The 13,629-nt window shown below is 36.6% G+C and overlaps 1 protein-coding gene across 1 annotated transcript; it reads left to right on the top strand.

The window, feature by feature from the left end:
* Nucleotides 1–1,194: 1,194 nt before the first annotated feature.
* Nucleotides 1,195–11,276, top strand: LOC122060457 (hydroxyproline O-galactosyltransferase HPGT1-like). Its single transcript, XM_042623545.1, has 12 exons — nt 1,195–1,513; nt 1,760–1,823; nt 3,308–3,357; nt 3,529–3,722; nt 6,459–6,522; nt 6,606–6,678; nt 7,505–7,628; nt 9,772–9,859; nt 9,978–10,028; nt 10,337–10,408; nt 10,578–10,690; nt 10,831–11,276. Exons 1-12 carry the CDS (start codon nt 1,401–1,403, stop codon nt 10,851–10,853), a joined length of 1,029 nt encoding a protein of 342 aa, XP_042479479.1. The 5' UTR covers nt 1,195–1,400; the 3' UTR covers nt 10,854–11,276.
* Nucleotides 11,277–13,629: the final 2,353 nt, after the last annotated feature.

Here is a 13,629-nt window from a genome sequence, read left to right as displayed (position 1 = left end):
CATTCTCCAGGGGGTGGCGTTGTAAATTACCCTTAAATTTTTATTGATGCAATCATTATTTTGACAAAAAAAACTATTTGTCACTAACCCATGTGAGGAGAGAGAGAGAGAGAGTTTTTTGTGTGGGACTCTAGATATAAGATGATTTGATTCTAGAATTGAATTCACGAAACTACGATTTCGATATCAAGATTGGGATCAGTCTCGATCAATGCTGATCTGATAAAGATTCAAATCACAATCTAGTTTTTTTTTTTTATTATTCAAATATTATTAGGGACCCAAAGTAGTCCCTAGGATTTTATTAGAAAAACTCAAAAGAGGAAAATACAAATAGGAGGACTTAATCCGCCTTAGCCCTAATCAGAGCATAAAAATGCTCACCTTCACAATTAAAACTCGCCAAAAAATAAAAAGTTCAAATTCACCGAAAAAAAAAAAAAATCAAGAAAACTAGCATTACATATGAAACATTGGAAGACCAGCTCCTTCTTCATTTGTAATGCCAATATGATCCCTTTGAATAATTGAAAAATGGATTCTTTTTTTAATTTTATCACCGTTAGTTCATAGTAATATGCCGATGTATGATTGGCCTGAATTGGTATCGCCACCTCTTGATTTGGATATAAATCACCCAATTCAAGTGATTCAATATAGAATTAATAAAAATCAATTATGCCTAAAATTGATTCCAAAAGAGCGAGAGTGTAATCAAACGTAACCTAATTAATTCAAGACTATATTTTTTTTTTTTCTTTCTTTAAGGGAGGATGCATATTTTTCTTCTTCCAGAGCAAGCCCCTTACGCCTAGAGGCAGTGAGTGCGAAATAACCACTGCACCCCTGCACCCCTCCTCATTGATGCCGGAACAGGTGTTTTATTTGGCCTGCATAGTGGCACAGGGACCACGCTGCCAGACTGAAAACATTTTCTTTTATACGTATTCGAGATTATATCTTCCCCGTATGGGAAAAAGAAACTGGATCCTCCTAATTAATTCGAGATTAAAACTGACATCCTCTACAACTTTTTATTCCTGAATTGTCCCTTACCTTAGTTTATAAACACAAATCATGAATGTGATACTATGGTAATATAATAACTGATAAGGGTATTTTCGTACTTCAGCATAAATTTCCTAAAAACGTTCGTTATATGTTCATTGTACCTGTTTATGTTTTATTGAAATGGTCGGAAGAAGTTGAAACATCTCTTCTATCGACTCTATCGTCTCACCGTCTTCTCTCATTCTCTCTGTATCAGATTTTCAATCCGAAGTAATCTAGAGATCTCTTTTAAAAATTCGAAGCATTTGGATCGTTTCAGAGGTGAATGTGTACTTCATGAAGCTCTGTTAATTCCCAATCGTTTCCATTTTTTCAAACTGATTTAGAAGATGCAGAGCCGGGGATCGAGTAACCGGCTATCTGGTTTGGTTTTGCGATCTCCGATTTCGTCTCTAATGTTCTCGATGTTTGCAACAATAGCTTCACTTTATGTGGCAGCCCGGTGAGTTTATGAACTTTTTATCTCTCTCTCTCCCCCTGGTTTTTATTTTGAATATTTCGTTCAACCTTGGTTCCTCTGTTAGGGTCTATCGATAGTCGTAGCTATGATCTTATCAAATTTTGGATTTTTGGATTCTGATGCATGAGTTTGTGTGCAATTTACTGAAAATAGAATCCTATATATATGTTTTCTTCTATTTTTTTTAAAACTCAATCTACTAAAAATTGTTTTGAACGTGTTTGATAGACTATGGCAGGATGCAGAGAACAGAGTATACTTAATTAAAAAGCTTGATAGGGTAACTGGTCAGGTAAGATTGTTACCCTTGTTCTAGCAGTTTGTTTCTAGCAAATGTATTTATGCAACATGTATGTGTTTCATTTGATTGCAACTGTGTAGTGGGTCATCTGCTGGATAGTTTATACCATTAATCCCAAACCAAGTAGATAGTTCCAAACTTACGGTCTAGAACTTCCATACTGTCAGAAAAAAAAAAAAAAAAAGCTGTGGTCCTTTTATGAATAACCCATCAAATTGGACATTGCTGTGGTCTAGCTGAGGCGCTGTAATGTAGGAATGGATTTGACAACCAAACCAGTCCCAAAACTGCAGGAAATTATAAACCAGAGAACAACCAGATTTCCACCAAAATAACCAATTAAATCAGACCAACCGAACAAAGCAAACAGCAGCTATCGATCTCAAAAAACCCAGTAATTCTATGACTGAACAGTACCGGACGGGCAGAGATCAATCAAGGACTGATAACAGTTCAAAATAGTGTCAAACAATTGATAATTAATGATTCAGAATCTGAAAATCACAGCAGGAATCAACCCAGATCAATCAATCTCAGTTCAGTCCAAAACAGATCACTAAAAGACGAAAAAACAGAGATTTTATAGAACTTCCAAACGGCTGGTCAGAACCAGCCCTAACTTAGGCCGAGTTCTCCTTGGATGCTAGAAAAGCCTCGATCAAAACTGTAGCCCCAACAGAGAACTAAAACTGCTACAGGTTCTAGGAACCGATTGTGCAGAAAAAAGAGATTTTCTGGGCAGATTCAAAAAATAACATACCTGTCTTATGAACAGTAGCAGATCTATGAAACAAGCTTGAGAATAACTAAAAGAGCAATAAGAAGATACTTGTAGAACCCTCCTGGACTTCACGCCGCAAGGAGTCAATTGGATCAAACACCAATTCCTTCAGCCTTGATCAAACACAAGACAACTTTTCATGAAGAAGACAATAGCAACAACCATTATTTTTTTATCAAAATCATTCTAGGCCTTTAGGAGCCTCCTCTTCTTTATTTATAATGTTAATGGGGGAGGGAATTACAAAATAGAAGGTTCCTCAAAAAGGAAACCAAATATTCTCCTAATACAATAGTTACTAAAAACTGAAATTAGAAACTAGTTGAAAAAGGAAACTAACTACTAATGACTTGACTCAATTAATAACTTGATTCCTAAAGAAACAAATATAACTCAAATCAAGCCCAACTAAAAAGGAAACTAACTAGTAATCCCGTACTCAATCTTAAAGCCCTCCTTTTAGACCCATAAAAGTGGTCTATTACACTCAAAACACATGGGATCAACGGCCTAACATGTATGGAACCCAACCCTAGGCTTATTCCTAATAAAACAAGCCTATTTTGGTAATTAATCTGCATCACACTGTTTTTTTTTTTTTTTTTTTGCTTAAAGAGCCTGTTTGATTTCATTTTTTTTTTTTTGAGTCCTCGATGGAATAGTTTAAGCTGACTGAGTGGTGTTCAATTTTCAGGGGCAGTCAGCTATATCAGTTGATGATACATTGAAAATCATTAATTGCAAGTAAGTTGACTATAGGTTCTGTCTCTGCTGTCTAGTTTGGGGTCAGTATTGTATTCACAAAATTTATGCAAAACCTCCATCTTTTTCCTTAGCTGGTTAATTTGGAGATGTTATTCTATTTATAAACTTCTTAGAGGTTTTGAATTGTTTAAGGATCTTTTACTTTGTCAGGGAACAGCAGAAGAAGTTATATGCCCTTGAAATGGAACTGGCTGCAGCCAGACAGGAAGGTTTTGTTTCAAAGTATGTATCAGAGAGAAATGGGACTCACTCTAAGAGAAGGTTGTTAGCTGTGATAGGAATAGCTACAAGGTTTGGCCGCAAGAATAATAGAGATGCTATCCGGAGGGCATGGATGCGCACCGGTAGTATAACTCCCCTTTGTGAACTTTTTTAGTTATTTTTCATTATGGTACAATGATATTTTGGTTTGCATAGTTGCCAGAATTTTCTTTTAGACATGACACATGGGTGGGTTGGGGGCCAAGTGGCCAGCACAAACCCTGACCCCTAACCCAACTGAAATTGCAGTCTTGAAACTTTTACCGAAGTTGAGTCTTAGCTGGGTTAGCTTGTTTTCAAATAAACTTTACACCTGGTCCTGTTTTGGCTTCAAATCGACTTTATGATATGAAAAATTGTTAATATGTAGTATGTAGTTCAAATCATGGTGATAACTAAATCGGGCCCAGGCAAGGAAGGTTTGGAAAATCCAACTGAAACCACAAAATCCAAACAAAAACTTGGGTTAGATAGGTTGGATGGATTTGCTTTGTGCCCAACCAAGATCGTATCCCTGCATGTTGCCTAGGGCTGCATGTGTCCTCATTTTGGATGAAGTTTCCTCATCCTACGCAGTTTCATTGTGTTACTTGTAACTATGTTTGCTCCTCATATTCAATCTATGTTTACATAAGTCTTCTTTTTAAAATTATGCATATCATGCACCAAACAATATCATGCAACAACAACAACATAGCCTTATCCCAACTAAATGGGGTCGGCCACATGGATCTTGGTTCGCCAATGAGCTCTATTCGAAGTCCTACATGGTATGAAGCCTAAGTTATACATGTCTTTCCTCACTGCTTCTCCTATGGTTATCATGCACCAAATTACACTAGCTTATATGATGTTGCGTACTGACATGCCTGGTCTTTGTTTGGTACCACTCAATCTCTACATTCATAGAAAGAAGTTTCCGTAACTAATTATTGACGTTCTAAGAAATTGCTTATAAAGACTCTTTATTAGTCTTGATCCTAATAAAACTCTTAAGAGTTAGAAATCTTAATAGACTGACACTTAATATTTTCATGAAAATTTTCCTATATAACTTTGGATTTGCAAGGTCTAGGCATTGCTTTTAACACTAAAGCCTAATCAAACGACAAGTTTGGACCACCCAATAGGGACTAAAATGGTATAGGAATAGAAAATTATTTTTTAGAATTACAACAAACTCAATGAAGTCTTTTCCCAACTTTTTTATTTTTAAAGTTCACAAACTTAATAATTTGATGGCTTTCAGCATAGTTTCTATGATAGTTTCATAAGATCTTTCTTTTTTGGCTTTTATCCAATCCACCTTTCAACTCCCTGCCCACTATAAGAATTTAGGAATCGTAAACCAATCGGCTCCATCTGAGGTGATATTTGGAACAAGACCTAGAAAATGCATGTCATTCCTCACTACTTCTCCTATGATCATTTTAGGCCTGCCCCTAGCTTTTTTAGCTCCTTCAAATCGGAATCATACCACTCCTCACTGGGGCATCCATAGGCCTCCATTGGACATGGCCATACCACCTCAAACAACTTTCTCAGAACTTCTCATTGATTGGAGCAACTCACAAATTGGATCTAATATGTTCATTCCTTAATCTTTCCCAGTTTTGTCGCATATTCATCTTAACATCCTCATTTCTGCTACACATAACTTTTCTATATGAAACTTTTTAACTGCCCAACATTCTTCTCCATACATCATAGCCAGTTGTACAACAATCTTATAGATTTTCCTTCAAGCTTTAAAGGGATACATTGGTCACTCAACACTCTGGACACACCTCTCCACTTCATCCATCCCAATTTAATTTTCTGTAAAACATCATTCTTTATGTCACCTTCTTTATTTATGGTTGACCTTAGATATCTAAAAGAGTCATTTTGCGGTCTCTCCCTCTCTTTAATTTTTACTATGTCATTATCCATCATTGTGTGACTAAAATTACACATCATATGCTCTGTTTTTTGATCTACTAATCTTAAAACGTCTTGTTTCCAAGGTTGGTAGCCATAGCTCTAACTTAGCTGTAATCCCTTTTGTCTCATCCTCCAAAATGATATCATCGGCGAAGAACATATACCACGAGACTTTGTCTTGGATGCTCTTGGTTAAATCATCTATGCTAAGCGCAAACAGCTAAGGGCTTAAGGCTGATCCCTGATGTAACCCAATCGTAATTGAGAATTCATTACCTTGACCTCCCATAGATCTCACACTAGTCACGATGCCCTCATACATATCTTTAATTATATCCACACATTTACTCGAGACCCCTCTCTTCATTAGAACACGTTGAATTAAATCTCTTGGGACTCTGTCATAGGCTTTTTCTAGGCCAATAAAAAGACCATATGGAGATCCTTTTTCCTGGCTCTACATCTTTCCATGAGCCTCCTCAATGGGTAAAGAGTTTATGTCGTGGATCTACCCGGCATAAAACCAAATTGGTTCTTAGAGATATCTCTTCTAGTCTTCTCAGCCGGGCTTCAATCACCTTCGCCCATTATTTCATAGTATGACTATTGGTTTTATGCTTCTATAATTATTGCAATTTTGAATATCATCTTTATTTTTGTAGATCGGAACTACAATGTTTCTCCTCCATTCGTCTAGGATTTCCTTGTGATCATAATCTTGTTAAATAGATTGGTTAACCAAAATAACCCACATACTCCTAGGCTCTTCCACATTTTTGGTAGGACCTCCATACATTATAAAAATATCTATCTCTTGATCTCAGAAGCATTTAACTAGCTCTATTCATGGTCATTTGTTTTGAGATTACTAAGCCTTAAACATACTAGTACTGCAGGTACTGCCTTGAAAAAAATGGAAGATGAGAAGGGAATTGTTGTTCGATTTGTAATAGGGAGAAGGTTGATTTTCTTTCTACTAGAAGAATTTTCTATATTATTGGTTAGTTCTCTGCTTTTTACTAAGTGTAAATATAAACTTGCAGTGCAAATCGTGGAGACAGTTTGGACAGGGATATTGACAATGAAAATAGGCGGACCAGTGACTTTGTTGTTCTGGTATGTTGAAATAACTAGGAAGGAAATGCTTATGGCGCTCTGTTTTCAAAGTCTCAGTTTGTTGAGCAGCTTGATGTTTTTGTATGTCATTCAATTTTGGACTGAACTCAAGTTGGACTGTTGGAAGAGTTAAATGACTCTTAAGCAGGGGATACTTTAAAAAACTAGATCAACACATGGTTACTTTTGGAATCATTTTCTTACTTTCCCTCTTCTTTGATATTTTCTTGAAGAAAATCTTTCTAAAATAGTGAAAATTTAAATTTTGGACTTGGGAATAAATTGAAAAGGAAAAATTTGAGTGTAATTTGATTTGCGATTTCAGAAAAGTGGTCAAATTTAGGTGAAGTAGAAGATACAGAATAAAGCAAAAAATCGGGGATGGATGAATTTGGGTATTAAATGTTTAAATTTAAAAAATTCAAGACCAAAAAACTGTCCCATTTTTATTTTTATTGAGGTTGTAAAGATCCAAAAATTTTTAGCAGAATTATTCATGAAATTTGTTTTTTGAGAGTCATAATTTTTTGGACCTGATTATTTATTTCCCAAATTCTTTGTGAATATTCATGGAACCTCGAAGAAAAGTGAATTTTTTCCTAACCTTTCAGATTTATTCTGGATTCAGCTGAATTATTCATGGACCGAATGGTTGCTGGATTATTCAGTGGTCTTACCATGGCATACTCCATTGGGAGTCCTTCTGTCTATCATAGGCTGATCCCTAACTTGTATCCATTACAAGCCTCTGGACTGTGAATTAAGAAGCTTGGTACCAAATAGAGCATGCATTTTATGACGGCGTTGTATCCTTTCCCTTTTACAGGATAATCATGTTGAGGCACCTGAAGAGCTTCCAAAGAAGGCAAAATTATTCTTTGTTCATGCTGTAGATACCTGGGATGCTGAGTTTTATGTTAAGGTTAATGATGATGTTTATGTTAATATCGGTAAGTAGTCTCTATTTTGATGTTTAACTTTGTCCAATATGGATGTTGTGTTAATGTATGCATATCTGTTCCTGAAAGCATGGCAATGAATTGTTACATCTTAACTAATCTAGTGTTTATACTCTTCAAATATGTGAATACTGCATTCAAGTCTGTCAGTGTATCTGAAATTTAAAAAATTGTCCACTTAGGAAGTGGGGACTCAATGTTGTCGTAGACAGGGGAAGATTCTGTGGGGACAATTAAGCATAAATCTGTAGGTTCAGCAGTCAGGAATGATAGGAAAGTTTTGAAGTGGAATTCCAGAATTCAGATTACTTATGACCGTTTACTTGCTCCCTTGAACCCTCAGGGCTTTAATAACTCAGCAGAATTAATAAATTTGCAGAAAATTCCACTATGAAACATAACCATTTTCCCCCATCCAAATACTTATAAACTAAGTCGGCGAGGATGGTTTTATAAATTCAAATATATAACCCTATTTCCATATTCAATATAAATTGAACTCAAGACTAGGTGTCTGAGTGGGCAGCCCGGCAAGTCTTTGGATGGGCCTGTGCCTCAAGTGATGAAAACCTGGTAAAGTAAGGGCTTGGGCTCGACTGGTCCAGTCTCTTTAAGTTATAATTTTGTCTAACATAGTAAGGCCCAATCCAAAAGTTCCCACTTCGTAAGAAAGAAATAGCCAGCTGATCTGGGTTAGGTTAAAAACTAACAACATTATGAAAAGTTTATCTATTACTAAAGAAAGCCTGACAGGCCTGAGTTCTGACCAGGGCCTGGTTATATGGACCCTTATACTGTGGTAGCCCCTGCCTTATAAATTGCCAAATTCCACCCCTCTTTAAGACCCAAATGGTAAGCATAACTCTAGTATTTACTGTTATTCTAGGATAGCATGCGGTGAGGAAATTTGCTGTTAATTGGTGAGATTATTTTTATATTTTTTTTAAATTTATTTATTTATTATTTCAATTGATAAGAAAATTTGAATGGTTAAAGATGCTGGTAAGCAAAAGAACAGAAAGAACAATAAATCAGAATGTAAGGAAGAGAAGATAGAGATGCAAGGAGAAACTCATCAAGTTTTCCATAATTGAAGATTGAAGATTCACACCCCCTCCCCAAAGAAACATAATTCATTCTGTTCATTGATTAATCCATTTCTTCCCTCAGAACTTAAATGGCAAACAACGGAACTACTTTGACTTAATGGCTATTAGGACCGGTTTTTTAACTTGACTATAAAAGGAGGAGAAAGTTTTCCTTCACCGATGGCTGAATGATGGGATGGTCCAGATGTGACCCCCCATCACTCCCCACCTCTCTCCCCCCTCCCCCTAATGTACGCTGTTGATGGGCCACGGTGAATGGATTAAGGGAAACTTGGTCCATAAAAAAAATAGTTCTGAGTGAACTTCACAAGCATGCGTACGCTGTTCTTTTGATAGAACCATTTTTTTTTTTTTTTAAATCACAATAAGTTAAGAGGAACAGCAGTCTTTGCAAAGAATAAAGACCATAGTCACTCAAATTTATTTCCCTATGGGATCATTACAGTTTAGGAACTTATGTGTCTCCCCTTGAAGAATGACTTATTGGCCTTATTTTCCATTTGGAAAGAAGGGTTGTATCTTATGGAAGCTGCTGCCTTTTGCATTGTGCGGGATTGTAGGAAGGAGGAGAGAAAGTGAAGAATTTTAGATTGTAGTAGAGAATGATCTGAAACTGCCTTGTCATGGACAGGGCTACATCATGTGAGGAATTTAACAGATGGATTGAGCTTCTTTTTTTTCTTTTTTTTTTTTTTGGGGGGGGGGGGGTTGTGGGGGGTGTGGAGGTTTACTTCATCTGCTGGAATAGCTTTTTTATTTCACGTGTAATAAATGCTTCGACGTTAGATACTGTCAACTGCAGATTCTTGTGAATAAAATTTCTATTATCATTCTCTCAAATACTATAGGAAAGGAACAATACTCATCTCATCAGCTTTAGTGGCAGGCTGGCAGCAGTACTTTCATATGCAGAGAATGATAATAAGAAGAGCAATATTTCTGCTTTGATAAAAACAAAGAGCTTAAAAGCCTGTAGTAGTGATGTTTGTTTGTAACGTATTTTTCTTTTATTTTTGGTTTTGCAGACGCCCTGGGTGCAATGCTTTCTACTCATTTGGACAAGTCTCGTGTTTATATTGGTTGTATGAAATCAGGCGAAGTTTTCTCTGAGCCGTGAGTTTGCTATAATAAAGTCTTAACAATACGTTGTTTTAACTTCATCATGAATATTTTTTTTTGGGATGAATCTTCATCTTGTACACTCATACTTCTCGTTGTTGACCATCAACAGGGGCCACAAATGGTATGAACCAGACTGGTGGAAATTCGGTGATGGAAAATCGTAAGTGATGGTGAATTGGCTTTGTTTCTGAGCTCTGATGTAGAATCGGTCCCAATTATCTCAGCGGATTCATGTTTGCATGGTGCTGCTGCAATAACTTGTGAAGTAGCACCAGTTGCAGACCATAACTTGTGCCCATACAGCTATGGGACCATAACTTGTGAAGTACCACCAGCTGCAGACTATATCTTCTGTCCATGCAGCTATGGGATCATAACATGTGGATGACTTTATTTTCTCCTTGTTTTCCCATTTGTCTTTTGTGCAGCCTTAATTTTTTCCAGAATTAATTACATTGCATTTCACAGATACTTCCGTCATGCTTCGGGTGAGATATATGTTATATCTCGTGCATTGGCTCAGTTTATTTCAATAAACAGGTACTGCATTTTTCTCTTTTTTTTGGGGGCATGAGGGGTTGCTGTTTCCCTGTGTATCAAGTCCCTGCATTACTCCTCTTTTTAACATATCTGCAGTGAGTTGCCCAGCTTTTTATTTTATTTTATGTATTTATTTACTTTTTTTTTTTTTTTCTTTCTGATTTGGCAGATCTATTCTTCGTACATATGCTCATGATGATATCAGTGTTGGATCATGGCTTATCGGTCTTGACATAAAATACATTGACGAGGGGAAGTTTTGCTGTTCATCATGGTCTTCAGGTTCTCTCCTCACCCCCACCCCCACCTCTCTCCTGCAGGGTTTCCTGGTTGTCATTGGTCATTGTCCCATCAGTGATGGTGGCTTGTGAATTGCATTTTTTTTTTATGAGGGAAACTGAATTACCTCTTTCATATTGCAGGTTCTATCTGTGCTGCAGTTTGATGGAATTGTTCAAGTTCACTTGGAAATGTGAATCAAGATCACTGGTATTTTCTGTTGAGGGTTCTAGAGAGCCTTCGATGCAAATATTCCAACTCCCCAAATCTGAAAAAGGGTATACATTTTATGAGTTTTGGAGGAGTAGCTTTGGGGTACAAATGGGGGTGGTGAAGGTGATCATTAGAATACCTGCAAACGATGACTCTGGATTCAGGCAATGAATTCTGTTGCTCTCAAATTTTAATTGATCAGGGGAGGAAAGGGATCATTCTATTAACTGATATACCATGGTTCATTGTGACACTAGCATGAGGGAGAAGTTGGCATTCTTTTTTTTTTGTTATACCTACACAAAATTATCAGTTATAGAAAGACAATTTTAGTTGAGATTCAAATATATTGATTTATTGTTTGAGTTCTGTAAAACTGCCTTCAGCTTGATACAAGAAGTACTGGACATGGGATCACAACCTCCACTGATTCTGATCTGAATCAGAATTGGTTCGTCTGAAATCGGTCGGAATTGGTCCAAAATTGAATGAAATGAGAGATAGACACATAAGCCAATCAGCATCATAATGACAAATTTATTTCTTCAAAATCATTTATTTTTCCTATTCATTTCTTGCAACCAATCTAAGCTTTAGTCTCATTGTTGTAAATATAGACATTGACCTTTACAGAGGTTAATTGTGAACTTTTACAGTCCCTTTGGATCATAGTTATTGGTATTTTTATTGGTGGCTGTATTGATCATCGTCGATACTAATATGATATGGATTGGACCCGTATGGATCCATATAGGTATCAAATACCAGTGAAATTGATACGTTGATGCGCTAATATTATATCAATAGCCATGCTCTGGATTGGATGGCCCAATGTACTGTGGGCGTGGAGCCAATTGATTAAGCTCTTGTCAAAAGAGCAAAGTCAAGCAGTTTAAAGACTAAATTGGGATTCTTAGAGCAATATGAAGGACATTTCAAACCTTCCTATAATAGAAGAGAGTAATTATGCAATGACAATGATGATGAAATTTCACCCTCACCATAGAAGAATAATCATGAGATTACAATCGTGGGTGAACGTTTGCAATTGATTACATTCTTTTTCCCTTCACCGTCCATGATTTAACCCTATGATTAGATTCCAGTGTCTTGTTAGTTCCTATCCTAATTGTAAAAGGGTGTACTCAATGTCTCAGCGCATGAGGGTCTTGCAACTATTTTGAGGAGAGACTGTTTTTTCAACTCAAAACCGCAACCACTACACGGGGGTGTTTAGTGCTTTTCATTGCTTTCAGTGAAAGTTGAATGATTCTTATTCAACCCCAGTATGATTCAGTCCATGCGATTGTGGGGTCAGTATGAACCATTGTTAGCAAAAATGGGAACAACAGAAACGCAGAAACGAATGGTACGAGTTTTAAGTAGTAAATTTTTTCGAATGATACAGTCAAAAAAACAAAGAATGGGAAAAAAATGGAAAACGGACGGTATGAGTTTTAAACGTGTAGATTTTAAACAAACGGGACCAAAAAAGGGGTACTATACGCATATAAATTAAGGAATTATTACATGAATACTTGCATCTAATGTTCAAAATAATTATAGTATACAATACTAATGCATCAATATATCTCATGTATCATTATAAGTTTTATGACATACAATTGAATATCATCCACTACCAATTCTAAATTCATACACCACACATGTCCAATATTTATTGAGCAATGTGACTTGGCTATGATATTGTTCATTGTTGTCAACATAGTCAACAAACTCTTGGAGTAATGTATGTTCAGTTTAAGTTAGTAGTCATCATTTTATAAATGTTTTTTAGCAAACGCATCAGTTTGTATCTCAATTTCAGGATCTATACATTGATATTGAGTTGAATGTGATATCATGAGAAATATAGGCCATTGAGTTAGCTTCAAGTCGGCGAAAGAATCAGGTGGATCAGAGTTTGGGAGGGAGAGATATGGTCAATTAAGTAGACATTATGTTCAACAAGTTAAGTCTTAAAATACACAAAAAATCGGGAACGTGTTTAAACAGATTTTAAACGTGTTTAGAACGAAAATGCTTATTGTTTGCAGTTTTTCTAAGTATCTTTGAGAAGCATACGAGAAAACGTGTTTTAAAAGGTAAAAAACAAGAATATGTTTAAAACTCCGTTTTAAACACGTTTTTGCTTACTGTGGTATACCCACGGAACTAGTCAGGCTGAAGGCTTGGATACCCGTCGTTAACCTAAAAAAAAAACTCAAAACCTCAAGCACTATATCATGGGGCAACCTTACTCTTACAGGTTGAAAATAACCTTTTTCATACTAATAAAATGAAATCAAATCTCCAATGGAAACTGGGTTCGGATTGAAAAGATTCGACCCACCCGGGCCTCCGATGCTAAAATCTTTGCTTCAGGGCCGGTCACGCCTGGCTGGCGTCGTTTAGTACACCAAACACGGGTTCTGTTCAACCACGTCATGTTGTTGGAGAGTCGCGTCTAATAACACGTCAGACCAGATGTCCCTTTCCAGCCCTTCCCCACTACGCATCCGACGGTTCAGATTCCTCCATGACGTGGACTCTTATCATGCTAACGTCACTCCCCATAGCAAACACATGGCATTAAAAACAGCTATTTACAAACATTAAAAACAGCTTTGATGTAGGCTCAAACGAGAGGTCGACACGTGTAGGAAACCCACGTGGAGTTTCTTTATCGGCACGATAGGCCATAGGGAAATCCCATATCGAAAAGTCAA

Source organism: Macadamia integrifolia, chromosome 14 (assembly GCF_013358625.1).
Source record: "Macadamia integrifolia cultivar HAES 741 chromosome 14, SCU_Mint_v3, whole genome shotgun sequence".
Classification (NCBI taxonomy): domain Eukaryota; kingdom Viridiplantae; phylum Streptophyta; class Magnoliopsida; order Proteales; family Proteaceae; genus Macadamia; species Macadamia integrifolia.
The sequence above is the reverse complement of the archived record's forward strand: the minus strand, read 5'-3'. Positions and strand labels throughout refer to the sequence as shown.

Coding starts and splice junctions, on each gene's coding strand:
- LOC122060457 (XM_042623545.1), top strand. CDS start 1,401: ATGCAGAGCCGGGGATCGAGTAACCGGCTATCTGGTTTGGTTTTGCGA. Junction 1,824..3,307: donor TTGATAGGGTAACTGGTCAG/GTAAGATTGTTA, acceptor TTCAATTTTCAG/GGGCAGTCAGCTATATCAGT. Junction 9,860..9,977: donor GGCGAAGTTTTCTCTGAGCC/GTGAGTTTGCTA, acceptor GACCATCAACAG/GGGCCACAAATGGTATGAAC.